This window comes from Heliconius melpomene, chromosome 13 (genome assembly GCF_056956725.1).
Source record: "Heliconius melpomene rosina isolate 202511_hmr_F chromosome 13, ASM5695672v1, whole genome shotgun sequence".
In the NCBI taxonomy this organism is placed as follows: Eukaryota; Metazoa; Arthropoda; class Insecta; order Lepidoptera; family Nymphalidae; genus Heliconius; species Heliconius melpomene.
Window position 1 is genome coordinate 15440583 of NC_140401.1, and position 20930 is coordinate 15461512.

The 20930-nt window shown below is 31.5% G+C and overlaps 3 protein-coding genes across 4 annotated transcripts in view; 1 reads left to right on the forward strand and 2 right to left on the reverse strand.

Moving 5' to 3' along the window:
* LOC146533117 (uncharacterized) overlaps window positions 1–7180 on the reverse strand; it is a 97345-nt gene extending 90165 nt beyond the window's left edge. Inside the window, exon 1 of the mRNA XM_085196836.1 lies at window positions 6814–7180. Within this exon, the coding sequence (XP_085052962.1) occupies window positions 6814–6917 (104 nt within the window). The 5' untranslated portion in view covers window positions 6918–7180. The remainder of the gene's footprint in view (window positions 1–6813) is intronic.
* A 186-nt stretch (window positions 7181–7366) lies between these two features.
* LOC146533119 (transmembrane 7 superfamily member 3-like) lies at window positions 7367–15303 on the forward strand. The gene is made up of 9 exons (XM_085196840.1): window positions 7367–7787; window positions 7931–8260; window positions 8756–9015; window positions 9525–9696; window positions 10714–10881; window positions 11681–11833; window positions 12222–12482; window positions 13341–13494; window positions 13877–15303. The coding sequence occupies exons 1-9, from the start codon at window positions 7730–7732 to the stop codon at window positions 13938–13940; spliced, it is 1620 nt and encodes a 539-aa protein (XP_085052966.1). The 5' UTR covers window positions 7367–7729; the 3' UTR covers window positions 13941–15303.
* A 1613-nt stretch (window positions 15304–16916) lies between these two features.
* Window positions 16917–20930, reverse strand: part of toy (paired box 6 protein twin of eyeless) — a 58840-nt gene continuing 54826 nt past the window's right edge. For both annotated transcript variants that reach the window (XM_085196469.1, XM_085196468.1), the window contains one exon: window positions 16917–18239. In XM_085196469.1, the coding sequence (XP_085052595.1) occupies window positions 18151–18239 (89 nt within the window). In that variant the 3' untranslated portion in view covers window positions 16917–18150. The remainder of the gene's footprint in view (window positions 18240–20930) is intronic.

Here is a 20930-nt window from a genome sequence, read left to right on the forward strand (position 1 = left end):
GTAAGCGGTTACCTATTTGGAATGTTGTCAACGAAATGGAAACCCGTGTCAAGTACGACCAATTAATGAAGGCAACACCGCCGTTTATGGACTTGGACGGGATTTTTACGTTTACGTACGGTATTTTCAAGGAATAGTACCTAGTTCAATATTGTTATTGACAAAAAACACGCACGACTTACTCTCTACGTATCGTAGGTGTGACGTAATAATACATTTCTATTTAATACGTTAGAAATGGTAGTTTTTTTTTTATTATTGGTCTATTTATTTTAGTGTATAACTTTATAAGCAATTAATGTTACTAACTTTAAAAAAAAATCTTGTTTTCTGACTACATCGAACTTAGAAAAGGTTTAAATTTTTTTACATATTTATTTACATCATCACTTATTTACGCTTTCCATCCTATTAAAAATAACACAATGCAACAGGCATTTTATTATCTCACAGAGCACCACAGATGCCAGCGTATCGGTATAAATATATAATACTGTATAGACATTCAATAAGTATACATTAATATTTAATGCCTACCAGATTAATATATTTAAGTAAATAAAAATATATAAAGATTCGAATCTCTGCTAACCATAACAAGGTTGCAAGGAAAATGATTAATTACTTCGAGTGGGAATCGAAAACACAACTATCACGTTTATAGTCAGACTAGCGACCCTCTTGCGGCTTCGCCCGCTTTAACTACTGGATTATTCATATAATGTATGTTTGCAAAGCACTTAAGATAATGTGAAAATTAATTAAACCCTAATGCAATCCGCATTTTCGTAGTTTCAATAAGGATTTTCCAATTGTTTTACACAGCAAGGATTTTTTAGTAGGTACCGTAATTTTAAATCTGTGCTACTAATCTTTTCAAGTACTTATTAAAATATATATAAATGACTATTTTTAGATAGTTAAATGACTATTATTAAACTTAAAAACTTGGAAGAAATTATAAACAAAAACCTACCTACTAATAACTACTACAAAAAATGTGAAACCAAATATATCGCGCTTAAATAATACATTCAACTCCAATTATCCAATACGTGCAAACGCATCTAACTAAATCTTCGTTGCTATAGAGGCAGCCGGGTTTTTTTTTTTTCGAGCTTGTGGTTAATGCTGAAGGGGGTATTCTGTCCCTGATAAAAAGCAAGCACGACGTGGCTGCCTGTGAGGAAAATTAAATAGAATGCATGGGCCGGAAATCGAACCCGGGCCGCCCACGTGGCAGGCGAGCATTCTACCACTGAACCACCGATGCGTGTAAGGCAGGCGGGCACGGCGGACGCGAGTGGCGAGCCGTTTCGCAGCAAGGATTTTTTTGATATTGTAACAACTAAAGTACTTATTAAAATGAAAAACAGTAAAAGACAGTTTTGGTCTACATTAAATGGCCAACGTAACTAATATACTTATTTATATGCTGAGAGTAAGGGATAAGTGAAACTTGAGTAATATACAGCTGATGTGTCAATGGCGGGATGTGTCAACAATTAAATGCGTTTTTCTGTAAAACTTTTCGCAATTTCGAAATATTGTAAAAAGCAAATTTTATCTTCGTTTACCGTAGAAAATTAATAAAGTATTTTAAAGGATAAAAAAAAAATATATTGAAATTATTATTTTTAGACAGAAAAATGATCACTACACGTTATTCTTAAAAGATACGAATATGCTCTCGCGGACTTTTTTGTAGATCTTATTAAGAGGAACAATACTCCAGTACATTTTTTTCATGTAGTACTTAACATTAGAGCAGCGCATGTGCGAAAGTGTCTCAACGGGTAGGATTTTATACACATTTATCGTATTTATGTTAATTTACATAAGAATGTACAAATAATAAACTATATATAAACCTTCTACGAAAAACACTGGACTTAATGATGAAGACCGCATCAAAATCCGTTGGGTGGTTTAGAAGAAGAAGAGTTAGAAACAACAGACAGACACAAAAAGCGACTTTGTTTTATAAGATATATATATATATATATATATATATATATATATATATATATATATATATATATATATATATATATATATATATATAGGATGTTGTCCCATGGCACATTGTTCTTACTTTAATTATTTAATTGTTGCTTCACGCTGTATCCCGCACATGGTAAATAGAAGGAACTTGGGCACATACGTTCATTTTAATGTGAACTGAGCGTCTCAACAGTGTTAAACTAAAGAACGTAAATGTTTTAACACTGACGTTCTCCAGTTTCTGGAGGCACTGTCTGATGAGTGGCGAAACTCAAAACCGCGCTGTCTCGTTACCAGGCCGAAGAAATTAAAACATTAAATATTTAATTGCCTCGAGTGGCAAACGAACTCACAACCTGTCACCTATACAATTGCCGACTTGTACTTCTGAGTATGTAGATATTTTTTAATATACACTACACTCACTATACCTACACAATCATAATATATATAACGGTGCCCAAAGTGTGACGGGACACTGACCACGTGTGCCGAACGGGCACATGTTAACTTTCATCACATCATCTGTTTCGTGACGCACTAACACTATAACAGCTCGAACGTTGTGTAGGTACTAATGGGTCCATACTCTATAGATATATTAATTTGTTAGATAATATTAGAATTAATTAGTAAATGTAATTATATTGTTTTGTTTTTGTTGGCTTTACGAGTTTTAGTGCCTGATTGTTTCCTATTGAATTATTATATGGCCAGACATGGGGCATATGCGTGTGACTGTAAACGCGACAGGTTATAGGTTCGATCCATACTTGAGGAAATGAATGATGAATATTTATAAACATAGTTTCATTTCCTCGCCCTGGTTTCGAGGCAAATCGCGGCGTAGAGCTCCACCATTCAACACGCAATGCGTCCAGAATTCAGCGGAAAGGGGGGAGCCTCTACCTACCCTGCTACATGAAAAATACAAACGTGAAGCATAAAACAACTTAAATTACATGACGAAGCCCACCACAATCTACAGCTAAATCAATCACTCTTCTTAATCTCAATTTATTTTGTTACATTACTACACTAATTTAATAAACTCTACCACACATTCAAATTTCTTAGTTATATCTAAAAATAGTTGTTATAAATTAAATGTAAGCTACGCAATCAAAACGTTGAAACTGAATTAATGTGTTGTTTGTAAAAAATAGGACAGGCGAAGAATAACATAAGGAAATAAGAACGATACACGAATACGTACGACTACGAATGTATTATAAATATTAATATTGTTAGATTCTTCCTTACTAATTCAATAAATAGTATCTTTTTGTAGTTTTTTAGGAACCTATGTTAGGACACTCCGTTCCCCCTTTTCCGCCCAAGTTTTGAGATATTGTGTGTTGATTGACAGAATTAAACGAGGTTTTTGTTTTGTTGCCAGGGCGGCAAGAAAATAATTCATTCCTCGAGCGGGAATTGAACCCAAAATTTGCAATTACAGCAAAACCCAGTGCCGCTGCGCCACGACGACTTTACTTTTTAAATATTTTTCACAAATCATAATACTTATTAGTTCACTATATTAAAGTTTTAAGTAACCAAGAAAATGCATAAAATCAACAAAATTAAAATTCAACAAAGCCTATCCTACCCTACTTGAAATCAGAATTTTTAATTTTTCACAGAGCTTTTAAGCTGTCGCCTTGTGATTTAAGATTCTAGGTCAATGAGAAGTAACGTATCGGTGGAGCTCATCGTTCAACGTGCTTGTTGTAGAAGAATAAACTAATATTTCAGCATGTATAATATACCTTATCAGTACATATATAATAAATATTAATGTTTTATATCAGTTTAGTAAAAATACAGTTTTAAAAATAAGTTATTCATGCATTATTTGTCAAAAACATACATGCATACGTACAAACTTACATACAAGTAATCTAAGTATAAATTATTGGCGAACTTATTTTATTTCTCCTATATTAATATTTTATTTTAAAGTTTAATTACTTTTCTACTTATATTGAATGTTAGAAACTTCTAACAATCGTTTATACCTAATAAACAGAGGAAACAATATTCGATGAATGAAACAACATTATCGCTATTTCTATACAGCATGCATTAATTAGCAACATTTTGAATTACTCATTGGCTTTTACGTCAAAAGTTCATAACATTGTGTGAGCCATTGGTTTTGTTTTGCCAGTGAGGTTTCATAAAGTAAATATTTATAGCTCTATGACTTTTGATTTATTATAAGAAATGGAAAAAGCTGAATCTAACGAAATACGTCACAGTGTTAGTAAAATCGTATAAATCAATTTTATATAATTTTTCGTAAGAAAACATCGATTATTATTTATTTAAATTCCCCGTGTACCTCAAACCAGTTTAAAATATAAAAATAAGGGAAAAAATCTCCAAAAACGTATACAAAATATAATGCATATACCTACTTAGATCAAACTACTTATACAAATATTACAGGAAACTCAGTAACAGCGGAGATAAAAATAATTTAACCATCAACCATAATGCTCCCGTACGCCGCATCCGTAATAAAAACTCAACAGGCCGGCAGCGTTTAACCTAGAAAACCTAGGTTACAAATTACGAATAACTATCGCCTACATACACTTGTTGAGTACTAAAATATTATGATTGACGACGTCGCTCATTGAATATGTTAGGCCTAGTGTCCAAGTAATATATATGGAGGCCATTTTAATGAATTTTGGTTTTACGTAAAAAAATCTTTAAGAAATCCTGGATTTTACTACGTTAATTCATTTTGGCACGGTTGTGGTTGTCAAAAGAAATGCTGGTATAACTTTCTCGAATCCTATTTCAATTGAATAGCCTTTAAATTTCGTTCTTTAAATGTGGATATTATTTTTAATTATATCGTAACATTATTAGAATATTTTTATGATATTTAAATGAGGCATCATAAGGCAGTCATGTGGTTCTGCAAGTCAGGAAATAAAATTGCTAAGTGAAACACACTCTGTTATTTATACAAAACAAAAACCTTGATTAGAATCTTTATAAAAAAAATGCTAAATAAAATGAAAAATAAAATAAAAATATATGTTACGATAACTATAAAAACAAAGCGTAATAATAATTTAAAGGTACTTGTAATAGCAACATTACAAAAAAAAATTACATTAAGCATCTAGCATTGACCGTCTCGTTATTCTAATCGTTAAAGTCAAGTACACGCCTGCATACAAAGGTGGTTTATATAGGAGAATAGGATATAGGCATGGTCAGGTTAGGTTCAATGCACTTTCTTAACATTGGTGGCTGGCTGCGAGCCAAACACTTCACTTAATACTTTAAGGTATACTTCCTTAAATAGATAACGATTAATTCGCCGGCGTCGTGGATTCTCAAGTTATCTTATACTAGCGACACAGATGCGGCTTCGCCTGCTTAATTTTATTATTATAATATTTAAGCTAAATGATTGCATAAGTTATAGCTAGCTATAACTATAGCTATATGTTTATCTGTTGTATGAGCTATATTATAGTAAATACCTATCTAGATTATCTAAATTCGTCCAGTAGTGTTTGCGTGAAAGTGGAAAAAACATCCATCCATACTCACAAACTTTCACGATTATAATATTACTAGCGACCTACACGCGGCTTCGCCCGCTTCCATTATTATTTTTTATTATAGCCAAGCCAATATTATAGCCCGCTTATTTTTCTATTATAGCCAAGTTATTTTAAATTATTACATAAATTGTAGCCCATGTGTTATTCTGGTGTATGAGCTGTATTATAGTAAAGTTTCATATAAATCCATTCAGTAGTTTTTGTATTAAAGTGAAACAAACATCCATCCTCACAAACTATCACATTAATTATAATATTAGTAGGACTAGCGATCCGTTCGCGTTCTCTATCGCAGGTCTCTTATACCTGTTGGGTACGGAACCCTAAAAGTTGCCTTCCTAGGAGTTTATCAAGTTATTTTAAAATGTGCAAAACCAATGCGCCGTGTAGATTGTAGAATGTTATTGTTTTAGTAATTAGGCTATTGTTTCATGTAATCGACGAGTCTAATCACGTAAAATATAAGGAACCGGTCTCGGTGATATCGTATGATTTTTGTTAATGTATTACTAAACGGTTTTAATAACTATTATTAAATATTTGTATAAAAGAATATTATATAAAAAAATTAAATGACAAAATACGGTGTTAGTGTTTAAAATTTGAAACAGAATAATAATAATATTTTATTAGTACTTAATTGCTTGTTTTTACTCCATTTACCGCAAAAAATAAAAATATAAATAAAATGGTTAGGAAAAACAAGTAGATGACAACAGTGTTTTCCGATGATTAAGTTGTGTTCTATACTATGGATATGGACATTACATAAGGAAAACAATATTGTGGCACGAAGGTAATAAAGCTAGCACTCATGATTAATAGTGTATGCATAAAAATTATATTTAAACATAATAAAAATTAATTTATATGTAGCTACGTGTTCAGTATATCTTAGTGGAAATCTAAGAGATTTGTGCTCAGGCCTTGATGCTTTAATTGGTAATTGTCGCCAAAGTCTGTTTAGTTGTTGAGCTCGTTAAGAAAATTGCATGAACTGTGTGTCTTTTATTCAAAACTTCATATTCAATACGAATCAAGATAAGACCAAGATATACACGTAAACATTGGAAATACACTTGTCACAATCAGTATTGTCTTGAGATAACACCCATGAATTCAATATTTGATATTATACAATTGTCAATTAATAAATTTTAATTCATAAATCTTTTGCAGTTCTCAAGAAAATGATATAAAACATGCAAAGACCCACCTTGGAAAAGGACCACTCCTTTTCGATATTTGTCCTAATATTTTCTCAACGCTCTTCTCGTCGCCCTTACGCGCCGCATCCAATAAATCCTGGCCTTTTCCCATGGCCCATTTAATCGCATGCACCACTCACAAATATAACACAAAATATAATCATTTCAATTTTTTACACTAGACTTCACAACTCACTACAACTTCATTGATCGCGCCGCCATATTTAGATTAGACGTGAGTGCGCTCTAGCGGCCGGCGAAGGAATCGATATCGAGATATAACTTCTTGTCTAGTGCCTTCGCGACCTACTCACAAATCTGTAATATTTTCTCACTATTACTTATCAAAAGTAACAAATTACATCAAAATATGAGTATCATTCACATTTAGAATTTAATTCTCTATTAAAATTAAACACAAACACGTATATATGAGAAAACAAGTGAGAAATGAATAAGGTTTTTGACTGTTAAAATGTATAGGCTGTCTCGCTCACACCTATGTAAATATTGTATCTCTTGATTCAGTTTTCGTTCATTCGTTCGCTGGCATAAGTTTTTCTCGTTCAGATTTAGTTCATTCGGTCGCGTATATGTGTCATTCAAGTTGTTTTGAAGTAAAGTACCATGAAATTAAAGTTGTTTTTTTCCGTTTATCACTGTTTTTAACTTCACTGCGCTTTGTTATGATTGCGGTTTAATTCTTAGTTTAATATTTCTTCCTAGCAATGGCTGTGTTGAAAATCAAAGTGTTAGCAGTGCATTGATTGATTTTGTACCTGTCAAAATGAACAGCTGATAAGCATCCTTGAATTGTGTGTGCCTCGATAAATTTCAGTTAATCCGTTTATTTACTGCACAAACGTGGTAGAATATCTATAATTGGACTCTAATGTTGAGTAGTAAATCTTAAAAGTGTTTAAAATGAAGATTTTACACTTATTTTTTGTGTGTATGATAGTTAAAATAGTCAATTGTCAGAGTAAGTAAATTAATTATTATTATTATATTCTTTTTATTTCACTTTCATTATTAGTTATATATGATAAAAAAACTACAGACGTTTAAAGTATTTTTTTTTATATTATGAATTGTTAAAAATTCTTAAACTAGTTTTAATTTCAGATATAAGTCTAATATTACCTCTAAATGCAACAACAAGCTTAAATAACAAAGAGTTATACAATGGTTTTGTTAATATAAATTCATCATCAACTTTGCAAGTTGACTTTACGAGTATCAACAAAAATGTTTCTTTCATTATATTCCAAGTACATAGTCATTTATATAATGTTACATTATATAATAATACATTAATAAAAGGATCATATGCAAATGGCACAAATATAGGCTTGTACAGTAGCACAAAACCTAAAATAGATACTTTCTACATACACAATCCGAATGCCGTCAATCTCAAATTGCTCATCTCAGTACATGGTTATGCAGCTACAGGTATGAATTCTAATTGTATATAAAGATATTTCTAAATTTATATAACTTGTCTGCAATAAAGATAATAAATGTCATATATGCTCTCTGATAGGAAAAGGTGGAAGTTGAGTTCCCCCTCTTCAACAATTGTGATGCGGGTGTCTGCTCTCCTTAATAGATCCTTATAATTTTGTTGCTGTTGCATGATTCTCTTTAAGAGAATACGTTTTTGTGATAAAGCCGCCTTGACACATTTCATGTTGTTAGGTTAAATTGCTGTAAATTGTATATTTGTAACCTTGTTATAAAATAAAATGTATTATATGAGGGATATAATACATACAATTTTTTATGTTTTACAAACAATATTCTTCCTTCCTAGGCGTGGAATAACACTTTAAATCATAGCATAGCATTCTCTATTTCCAAATGGTAATGCTAAGCGATTGAAGCAAAATTTGTTATGAATCGTTTTTATATGATGTTATGGTTTTCTGTACAGTTTGTTATTTTTAGATCCCATACCTGGAGGGTGCAATATGGAATTTGCTGTACCAACTGCTCCTTATATGCAACTTTCGTATAACAAAGCTTATATTCTAGTTGACGGAGGAATGGCTAGAGATTACTCTGATAAAACTTGTACTGCCACTGAAAAAAATGTTGTATTATTTTATAAAATAAATTTACCAGAAAGAAGTTTTGATATAGAATCCTATTTTGATGGGATCAGGAGCATGATGACTTTAGATAGTATTGAAAGTTTAGGTGAATATGTAAGTTAAATATGTTTAAACCTTATTATGATGTCTGAAGTGTATTATGTGCAAAAACTAGTAGAAATATATATAGTCATATGTTAAAACTAAAAACCTTAAACTAATAGAAAATATACAAAAATATTCTTAGAAAATATGAAATACTGTCTTTTGAGCCATTCAAATACCTACCAAAACATATTTATAAAAATTAGTTTTGTTTTATTTAGGACAACTCACAAGACATACATTCATTTAAATATTATAAACATGTCTTACAGTTATGAATTCAGTGTTACATCATTTACAATCTGCCACAGTATAGGTAGAGACATTTTCATTTATGAAATAATTACTTTTTAAACTAATGTAAGCCTCAATTTTTCACAAAAACCAATATTAAATATAAATAACCCAATTATTATTCCATATTAATTGAATAAATTGACTATTAATCAAAATTTAAGTAATTTGACTAATTTACTTATTTTTTATAATAAAATAATAATAAAACTAAAATTTTGTAGATACCAGACAATGGCCTACGTATGCGTAGAATGCTTAGTGCGTATCCAGGTACAGGTGGAGTGTATGTTGCTGTTGCTTATAGTTTGAAGAATACAAGTTCATATTCAGTTTATGTACCTATATCGAGTTATGCTTGTTCCCCTTTGGTTGAAGGAGATTGTGAATTGATGGGTATGTATTTTTATATTTAGTGGGTTGTTTTGTAGTTACTTCATGCTCTATCTCTTATGTAACGGTGTAGGCATAGGGACCTAGTGTTAAGACACTTCTCCAATTTCTGCCAAATTCTAGAGGATGAAAAGTAGTCAACAGAGTGTTCTGTGACGAAGATTGTGTTCTGCGACACGAAGATAAATAAATATAAATATATTTTATATATTTTTAAAGCTAATGTTGCAAATTCTAACATATTTTTCTTATTATAACCCACACAGTAAAATTCGGACTCATATCATTACAAAATACCTCAATGATTAGATAGGTACAGATTTCTCTTTTGTATTTGTTTCCATTTTATTCTTGATTTTCGTAATTTTTTTTCTTAAAGTTTTCTTATTGCTATTCTTTTGTAATAAACTATGGTGTTGGCAATATAAATTTACATATTGACGAATCTTATTTCGAATATATTCATGAAATCCAGTTGAAAACCTGTTTCGAAGATATAATTTTAGTTCATACAAGACCTTGAAACCGTTCAACGTACTCGTAAAATATTTCTATAAACAAATAACTTAGGGTTACGATGTTTTTATATTAAACAGATTTATTTATAATGTTAAATTAAGAACGGAATGTTTCTTAAATATTGATATTACACTTAAAGGTTTCGGGTTCGATTCCCAATTTTAATATTAAAATTGATTCGTTTATAAAACCCTTGTAGAAAAACTTAAGTTGTCAATACTATTTAGAATCTAATAGAATTATTATAACACATTTTGGTGTGCTTTATAACATACTATTCTTGATGCCGCCTTGGCGCAGGAGCACGAGAGTGTGACTGTAACGTGACCGTTGTGGGTTCGATCCCCACTCGAGAAAATGGATTATTAAATTAAAACCAGCCAAAGCCTAAAGTCATGTCTCGAAAATTCGGTGGAAAGTGGGCAACGGAGTCGCTTAACACTATGTGTTCCCTCAGCATACCTTAAATAATCCTAAATTTAAACAATAATTTTGTTTTAGATGACTATTTCTCGCAAATGTTATGTGCCTCTCTATTATTTATCGGACTGTTTGTATGCTTTTTTGGGCATCGATTTTTCAAGACTGAAATGTTTTTAATTGGCCTTATAAGTGGATTTATTATAACGTTTATACTTATTTCCATTATGGCGGATCTGGAACGACCTGGTGAGTACCATAAGAAATTGTATTTTTATTTTATTTTATTTTATGTATACTTAAACCACCAAACGCAGCAGCATTTCGTGCTTTAGACTATTTTCGTGTTAGATACACTGAGGTGTCTACTAGTTAAATGTTGCCGGGCCACGAAATTGTACTTACGACGTACAAATCCGTAAAGTTAATTAGAATTACCCGATTTTCGCAGTTAGCTCCTAATCCAAGGTGCATTACGGTGCACCTACTGATATTTGACTTTTATTTTGTCTCTACCAACTTTTAATGTTTGCTGTTTGGTCTCATTATTTATTTATTACTATTATTTATTTATTACACGCAAAAGACCGTGCAAAGTGGAGTAGGTTGAGTAGGAAGGCAGACCCTGGCAATAGCCGGGATTATTGCCAGGAGGAAGAAGAATATTTGTATTATTATTTATTTGTGTCTTAATGTTCATTCATCTATTTATCTATGTAATTATAATAATATTAATTGATCGCCATAACACGTTATTGCTGGAGTTTATCAACCGATTGGAATATAAACTGTTGCTATTAAACTGTATTAAGTAAACATCATATACTAGATATAAATAATGAATATTAAATAATAAATAATATATCTAGTGCTCTTATAGTTACAGTATGTATGAAGTTTTAGATATGTATGTATGTGTATGTATAATCGGCCAAATTCATCTCTTTCTAAATAAAACCTTAAAACTTGTTATAGAATTTATTGTAACTAATGTTGAGTATATTATATATAACCACTAGAACTATTTAACTATTTTATTATATTTTAGCATTATTAGGAGCGTCTGTGCTATCTGGAGTATGTTTTGGAGCGATATGGTTATTATTTTGGTGGTTCTACGGGATTCCCCTAATAGCAGTACTATTGTCTACTTTGAACGTGGGATTTTTGTTCTCTTCAATCATTTATTTTGGTTTACCAGGTAATTTTTTTTTTCATTATATTTTCAATTTTTATGTAAACAAATATTTATATTCTTTTCGACAATTAGTGCGTTGTTTTTGTATATTTCGTGTTGCATGTAATATGGATTCAATTTCATTGTTACGAGTATAATCAATTCATGTTGATAATAATATGCAGTTATTACGTGATTTCAATTATCATGACTGAATATTCTAAATATATTTGTTGTTGTTTCGTTGCAAAATTATTAAATTGTAGTGTTTTTAATGTAATTAAAGGTTTTTTAATACTAGTGATATACACATGTGATTTTTCGGTCTTGTATTTCAAAAGAATAAAATTGTTGAAAGTTTGGCATATTACTGCCAAATTCAAAACAGAAAATAATAAAAAAAACATTACAGGTGGCCTGATAGCTCTCCAAGTAGACCTAAACTTCTGGACTCTCTTTATACTACTTACAATTATGACGTCACTCATGCTGGTATCGATGACGTTTCTATCTAACATTTTATGCTGTGCCATATTGGGCGCTTACGCTATTATATACCCTATGGACTACTACTTAGGGTCCAATTTGAAGTACATAATGATAAATATTATAAGAAGAGCAACAGTACCGCAGTTCAATAAGGCAGTCCTTTCACCGCCTTTTGAATGGAGAGGTAAGTTTTTTTAAAATATGTTTTTATTGTTATTTTTATTAGCAATGGTTATTGTCTTTGTGTATGATTGAAAAAAGTAATATAGTTTTAAAAAATGTACCAGTTTATTTTATTTTTATATTGCAATAAAAAAATACTTGAGTACTGCAATTCAAATTCATATTCTATACAAATTTAACTTAAAACGAAAATTTTAACTTTTTAATGGTATAAACCAATTTTGTAATAACATCTCATATGACAACTTGTTGTTCACAAAAGAAACATTATATTACAAGGTCTCATTACGGTCACCTACTTACTCATGATGTAGGTGGCCGCGGATTCGGTTACCACTAAATCTTTACTTTACCAACATTTGATGTCTTTGAAATTTTCTTTAAATTTTAAGATTTTTATATATATTCTTTAAGTTTTATTCCATACTTAGGATATATTAATTTTTTTTAAGAAATTTTAAAAAAAACCAAATAGGATTTTCAGTCGTACCTCTTAAAAACCAACCAATTTCGTCCAATCATCATTATAAGTTTTCAAAAAAAAGTAGTACTTCATTAAAGCGTGGGTGGGTTTCTGTGATAAGAAACAGTGGTTGTGGGTTCACTTTCAAATGTAGCAGCAATTGAAAAAATGTAACAGAACCTAATGTCAACACATTTAGACTACGCTTTTTTTACTGTTAGCTGAACCTTGAAAACCTGAATGACTTATCTTCCTGTTTCGATGGCCTCATGATATATTCTTATAATTTTTTAATATGTGTTTCTATGTATGTTATGTAAAGTATAAATTAAATACATTTTATATACATTCTATACTCTACATTTTATCCCAAAATAATCAAAAACTCTCTTCCAGATGCACTAATAACGCTACTCTGGATGTCTTTAGCTGTGTCAGGTTTCCTCTTCCAACACTTCCATAATCGTGGAAGACCTCCCTTCCCTCCACCGCCTAGGAGTGTGAGACAAGTGCCCAGTTACTATGGGACTGTGGAACCGAGGCGACGAAGGTTTGTATTATTTTATACTATTATTTTGTCTAGTTGTATAACCTCTTCCAACACTTCGTTAATCGCGGAATACCTTCTTCCCTACTAACGCGAGTATCGGACTGTAGAGCAAACGAAGGTTTGTACGATGTTTAAGTATGTACTTCTCTAGTTGTATCATGTTTCCTCTTTCAATACTTCTACAACTATAGAAATCGTGGTCGCCAATCCAGGATAAATTTTCTTAAAAAAAAAATATAAATAATAAAATAATCATACTTTGTCTAAATACAGATGAAAAAAAATACTTAAGAAATTGCAACAAAATTTCCATAAATTCTTGCGCTTAAATTTAGCCTATGTAAGTAATTAGATGCTAATTAAACATATTTTTATTTTCCAGAATGCCTGCGTATACGCAGCCGATAATGTTCATGCAAACCGAAAGGACACCTTTATTGACATAAATAAATTATAATATTTATAATTTTCGCAAGTTTTACACATTTTAAATGATGACTCTTTAACCGAATTAATCCGGGAAGACGACGTTATAATTTTTTGCAGTAGTCCGTGGTCAGGAGTTGGCTCTACCAACTAAAGTATAAGCAATTAATCAGGTTAAAGTTTCATTTAAAATAAATAAATAAACATGCAGCTTTGTCTTAACGACTCTTCTATAAATGTTACATTTATGTGCTTTATACACAGCAGCTTTTACCTTATATACCTACACATATTCTATTCTAGATATTGTATAGTACATTTATAGTATATTTCAACTAATTATACCATTAGTAGTTTCTCTAGTAGTAACTTGACTTATATAAAAGCAATATATGTTATAAAATAGTACATAAATCTATGTTAGTTGTATAAAAGGAAACATATATATTAGACTGCTTGACTTCACAGTAAAAATATATCGATACTTCTTCTTTATCAAAAGTAACATTTCTATATGGAATTTAATCATTTTAATCATAAAACTTTTAATGCAATACTTCTTTAAAATCTTTCTCTACATATATTTATACTATACTTATATAATTAAAGTTTAATCGATATACAAATTATATACATATCTAAGCTTCTACAGGTATGGAAATCAATGTGATATTACATAATTATATTGTTTTGCTGTTTTATAGTTAATAAATGCCAAAGGCATATAATATAGTATAGATTTAGGATTTTTGAGGCCGTCGTGGCGCAGCGGCTGTAAACGGTGTGGGTTCGAATCCCATTCGGAGGACTTCATTATTTTCATTTCCTGGCCTATGTTCCGCCTATGAATGCAACAAATCGAAATCGAACGGAACTTCCTCTGCCTACCTTATGAAATGTAACTTATTATGAATTATAAATAAACGTCCTCCCCAAACTAAATAATCGCTCAATCTTAATATATTATATTGTTTTATGTGTATGTACATATATATAGTGACATAATAAAGTAGTTAATTGCATCCTAATTTTTTCTTCATATAATATTATAAAACACTAAGAAATATAAATGTTTGTTTAAAAATACAATGATTTATAGATTATTTAGCAAGGCAATACTTTATACCAAACTTACGATTTTTTTAATAGTGTGTCCATGGTCAAATAAACTATTATTTTGTTACTTTTGCACATATCATTCGTGTAACATTTAAAATTAAAAAAAAAGTTTATATACTCAGTTTTTTCTTTTACATTACACAAACATGACATTTCTTCTTTTAAGATAAGAGTAAACTATATTGTTATTAGTTTTAAAGACTGCTGTTATTTGATTTCCAGTGTTACCATAGTAGTTGTGTAATAAATACTTATTTGTTTTTATATACTTGTTTCACTTAATGTACTTTTTAGATATATTTATTATTGTAAAAATATAATAATGTGAAAAAAATTGGCAATTGCTAAACTATTTTAATCAGGTATTTTAGTTTTTAGGTTGTTTTTTTGCAATGTGAAAAAACAATGTTCAACAGGATTGGACTACATATTTTGTACCTTACTGGAATCCCAAATTATACTAAAGTAATTGTGACATTTGATTATTAAAAATCTTGGGCTGTAGCTTTTTAATAATTTTACTTTAACTATAATTTATTGGATAAAATGCAAATATATATACTTACCATTTTTAAATAGATGCATCTGCCTACAAACCATTGTAAGCAAAATCAAAATCAGCAACGCCCGTATACACTGTATGAGGGGACAGACAGACATCTAAACCAATTATAAGCGTTGTTAATCCACACAATTGTTTGCTGATGCAAAGGGACTTTATCTAACTCTATTTATAATAGATTTAATTAAATCAGATTGAATTTGTTCGAAAACACTGTTATAGGATGGAGAGTGTTTTAGTTGTGTTTTTATTTATTTTATTTGTTTTGGAAACTGTTGAAAAGAAGAATTTATTTCTTTATATAACAATACTATAAAATTATCTATAATGTTGTTTACAATTTATATCATCATTTTAGCCATTTCTTTTTTTATATTACTAAGAAATTCATCTAAAATTCTTTAATACTTTGTTTATCCGTTATTTTTAATTCGTCATATAATGTACGTAATTATGTACCTAAAAATATAATTTTGATAAAAAACTATTGGAAAAATATTCAAAACTCATTTTTCTAAAAAAAAACCATTAATAAACACTATTTTAAGAGGGGTCTATTAAATATCCCATATTAATAACTAAATAAACACACAAATTGACATACATATAATAATTATAACAAGTGTAAATTACCACGCATCTCAGTACAACGCGTCAGTTTAATCCGTCTATTGTGCAACCCTCGTTGCAACCCCATAGTAGACCCTCCTATAGAAGTGCCAACACGCAAAATTAATGCCAAATATACATTTGGGAAATACCATAAGGTATGGTGTTATGTAGCTATAGAGAATATTTATTTTTGGTTAGGTTAGTTTTGTTTTTTTATTAAAACAAAAAATAACTGAAATTGTTGCTTTCCATATAAGTTAAACCTGTAAAATCAATTATTTTGAAAATATCACATATTATAGAAGTAATATATTTTTTAATTCTATTTAAACATAATTGTAATTGTAATACAAAATGACTTGTTCCATTAATGTAAATGAATTGCAAAGATGGCGCCACTTTAATGTTGCTTACTCTTACCACCTGTTTAAGTCACTAAAAATAAAATGACGTCATCATATATCACTGTATCATTAAATGATTTTGAGGTCGTTGTGCTGCAGCGTCACAGCGTCTAACTGTGACGTAGAATTCCGCCAGCACGCAGGGTTGAACGCGTGGGGTGGGGAACCTTGTAACACTAGGTTCCTCCTGTCTACCCTGCTATATGTAGGATACAGCGTGAAGCTGAAAACATATTTGTACATACAATAATAATTATCATTTTATATAATATCAGTAGGATCAAAGTAAAACAAAGTAATAATGGTTAATGCGATATTTATTAAATTTCACTGTAACCTTCTCAATCTATATGCACTTATACTCGAATAATAATTTATTTTACACTTATTCTCTAACTAGATTACACGCCTACACCATCTGTATTGCATTTAATGAAAATATATTAGCATTTATACAAATACTCCTTATAACGTGAGAAATTGTGCTGCACTAGAACTTAACCATAGATAGCTATTTTGACAGCCACACACAGAAATATCAATTAGCGTTGAACTTACATTAAATAACTGTATTTGTTTCTATTAAATGTCAGTAATAGGGTAATTGGCGTCTCTGAGTGCGGCTGTGAGTATACAAGTATAATTTGAATTTAGTCAAGTGTTCCCAATATGTTTCAAACGGTAAAAGTAAATGTAACTACCTAAGTTAATCACAGCAACATCTTAACTATCGTAATAAATAACATAAATTAATTCGTTTCGAGGTGTACTATTGTAGGTTTGCGACTTCAACACATTACGACATCTATTAATGTTACTATTATACAAATATACAAACACGCTCAGTTTGTACGACAATTTGCCGTAGGGGTGGAAAACAAATCGCCGTAACGAAGCTTATTGCCACGTTTTTCTCTATAGCATTAATATTTTGCACCCCCATTGCATACATCAAAGAAATAAAAGGGTTGCACGCGAAGGGCGCGTAACTTAATCATTACAAACGTTGGCACAAACAATTTACATTTAATTCCCGACGAGACACTCTAAACGGCGTCTCGGCCGCTCAACAATAGATGGCGCTCTTTTTATATACAAAACCTATCGTCTTCTAGCTGATAACATTGCAATACAATCAAAAGACGCCACACAGGCCTCTGCCATAGAACTGATATTAATATACATACAATTGGAACCAAACACTCTTACTTATATAGTATTTACAACACAGCTGACGGTGTATTCACTTACCACTATTTGAACATGATCAGTTAGCGGTACAAATTAAACAACGACTGATGCACCATTGAAAACACTTATGTTTGTTTTTAATAAATAAATTTACGACACCGAGTTGTTCTCCTGTAAGTCTCCCGCCAAAACGGAACTGTCATGGCCGGCTGTCATGTTGACAGCGTTCATAGATAACGAATCGGCGTAGTTGTGCGCGACGTCGCTAGATGGCGACTCGGATACGGTATTCGGGTTGTCAGGCATCGAGAGGAGTCGATGCGAGAACCCGAATAGCTGAGATCACTGAAGCCGCCCCCAATAATTGGTCGCGAGGTCCGGCCCCTGCGATGGTATTTGGACGGGGACGCTCACGCCCGCCGATATCACACCTAGGGGACAATATTAGAATGTTATTTAATGTCTATGATTTGTTTTTAATAGAATGATAATTGTTGTATTGTGAATTGGCAGTATATTTTTTTAAATATGTGAAATTGCTTTCAGTACCTAATGATGTAGGTTCAATTATTACTCGAGGAAATGAATTAATAATGTACAACTAATATATTATAATTTTAGTTATTTGAATATTTCTTATCATATCTTCACGCTGTTTTCCACACATAGCAGGGTAGGCGAAGAGAAACTGGGAATCTAGTATTAGGACATTTCGTTCCCATTGTGACATTTCCGTTCCACACTTTCCGCAGCCAGCCAACCAGCCCGTTATTACAATATATTGTACAGTATCTAGCATATCATTGTATCCCGTTACATACAATCCGTATCGCAACGTATGCTTACATGCATAGCTTCATGACTGACGGCATATCGGCATACTGTGTCCAGATAACGCGATTGTGTGTAATAAACTGAATGCAATCGCAATCCTATTAGACATATGGCTCGACCGATAGCGATACACGACGTTAATAGGTTTCGTATTAGATTGTGGCGTATGTATGGTGAAATTTGATTGAGCCTTATATTGGCACTAATGGCTGTCTAGTTCTATAATACTGGTAATCGATTATATGAATTTGTCTGAGCCAGGCTAAAGAGGACAACTGGAGGATTTTAGAATTGCTGTTTTGGTTTATATTCTAATTGGATTTTAATGTACGCGAAATTAAGATGGTTAAATCACCGATGTTTTTTTCGGCAATGGAAAAAATAATGGCTTATCTATATAATTAATACTAAAATTTGCCCGTTCGTATAATGCAAGATTGAGATTTGCCAAAGCTATGCTCTTAAATTGGATAAAAAAATTAAAAATAAAATACTTTGGGTTTATCTCGTATAACGTAATAGATAAGTAAATATGGAAAATATATAAATGTCTTTTAGAAAATTGTTACCATAACCAAAGCTATTATATAAAACAAATCGAAGACTTAAATTTGATGTATCGCACATTACTTCCAGACGCCTGGCGGCACCACGTAGCGTATGTACCGCGTGCGAGTCCGCGATAACACCCCGTTCGCGAGGGTAGCCGTTTACATTCATTACACGATATTATCGCGTTCAAACAGCTCCGTGGAGACTCGTTTAGTCAATGGTCTGTGTCTATGGCCGCTTTCTTGTTTATGGCAGACGTTGCATTGACAAATATCACTTTTATTGCTAATATATTGCAAGGAGAAGGAAATAGTGATGTGGTATAAGAAAACGTTACACTAAATTAGGTTTTTTTATGTTTACATTTTTTGCAGGATAAGAAGAATGAATTTAATATTATGTCATTCTGTTTCATATTTTCCGCTATTGCGTGTTAAGTGATAAAGTCCAAAGTCGAACTTTTTTAAAGTATATTGGCAAAACGAAAATATATTCAATATAGGTATATTATTTTCGTGCATATATAATCCAACTTGGAACTTTCTGTAGTAAGTAGGTATATCCACTATTGTCTTAATGTAATGTAAATTCGTCTGATGAAGGCAGCGGCGTAACAAACACAAGTAAGTACAAGTACCTACTGATTAAAATCGCAAAGACTAAAACCGAAAAGCAAGTAGAATAAATCCGTATTATGAATACCGCGCGAAGCTGCAAATGCAGCCGTCGAAAGAGCGTAAAAGAGTAAATGAAACGAGAGCGTGCATTTTGAATTGTGAAAAACTCTTTTGTTCGCGGCCACTGCTGAAAACTCCGCAGTGGAACAATGCGAGCGTCCCAAACAACGATAATTCATACCGCTTCCCGCCACCTACGGCTAAAAATGTCCGCCGCGTGATATATAATATCAAGTGGAAAAGTTATAGCTTTTTAAAACAATGGAAACGCCAGCGCCCGCCAGTTTGTTCTTTTGCCGAATACTAATAAATCTACAATGTTTATGTTGCTTTTGGGCGTTCACGCGTCGGCGGTCGGAGGAACACTGACTCGGCCTCGTCGTACGCAAACATAGGAAAACGCTCGTTCGTCTCTCCTATTTGTTAACAAAACCATTCGATATTCAAAATCAATTTAAAAACCATTTGTAAGGAACAGACAACGGCAAATCCAATCGAGGCTTGAGCTTCTATTTTTTCCACGTTTTTTTCCTTTTATTTTTTGTTTCCCGTCATGTCGCGGTCTTGTGAGCCAGACGCCCCTTGCTCTTGAGTCAGCGTTTTTTACATTTTATTACGAAGTTGGTAAATATTTTCCGAGCCTTGATTTTGCCGATTTTGTTACGTTTCCAGAGGAACTGTATACATTTTACTTGGAGAATTAAAATTGAATTTAAATAGGGGAAACTTCAAATGCTGGTGATATCTTTTTAATATAGGGATTCTTTTAGAGTTTATTTTTATGTAAGGTATGCTTTACCTACCTATATAAGACTTTATATTTGTTAAATTTTAATAATAGTAAATATAATATCGCACCGAGAAAAATAATTGATAGAGCCAAAGTCAAATAGAACTGCATTTAATTCATTACTCTTTTGCGCATCCAAATTGCAGAGAACTACTCACTCTGCCTAAATTCCAGACACTTTGTGTTGAATAGTGGAATTTAACGCCGCACTTCGTTTTACCAGATAAGTGATAGTAAAAATAACTAATTCAACATAAGTCAAATACAAT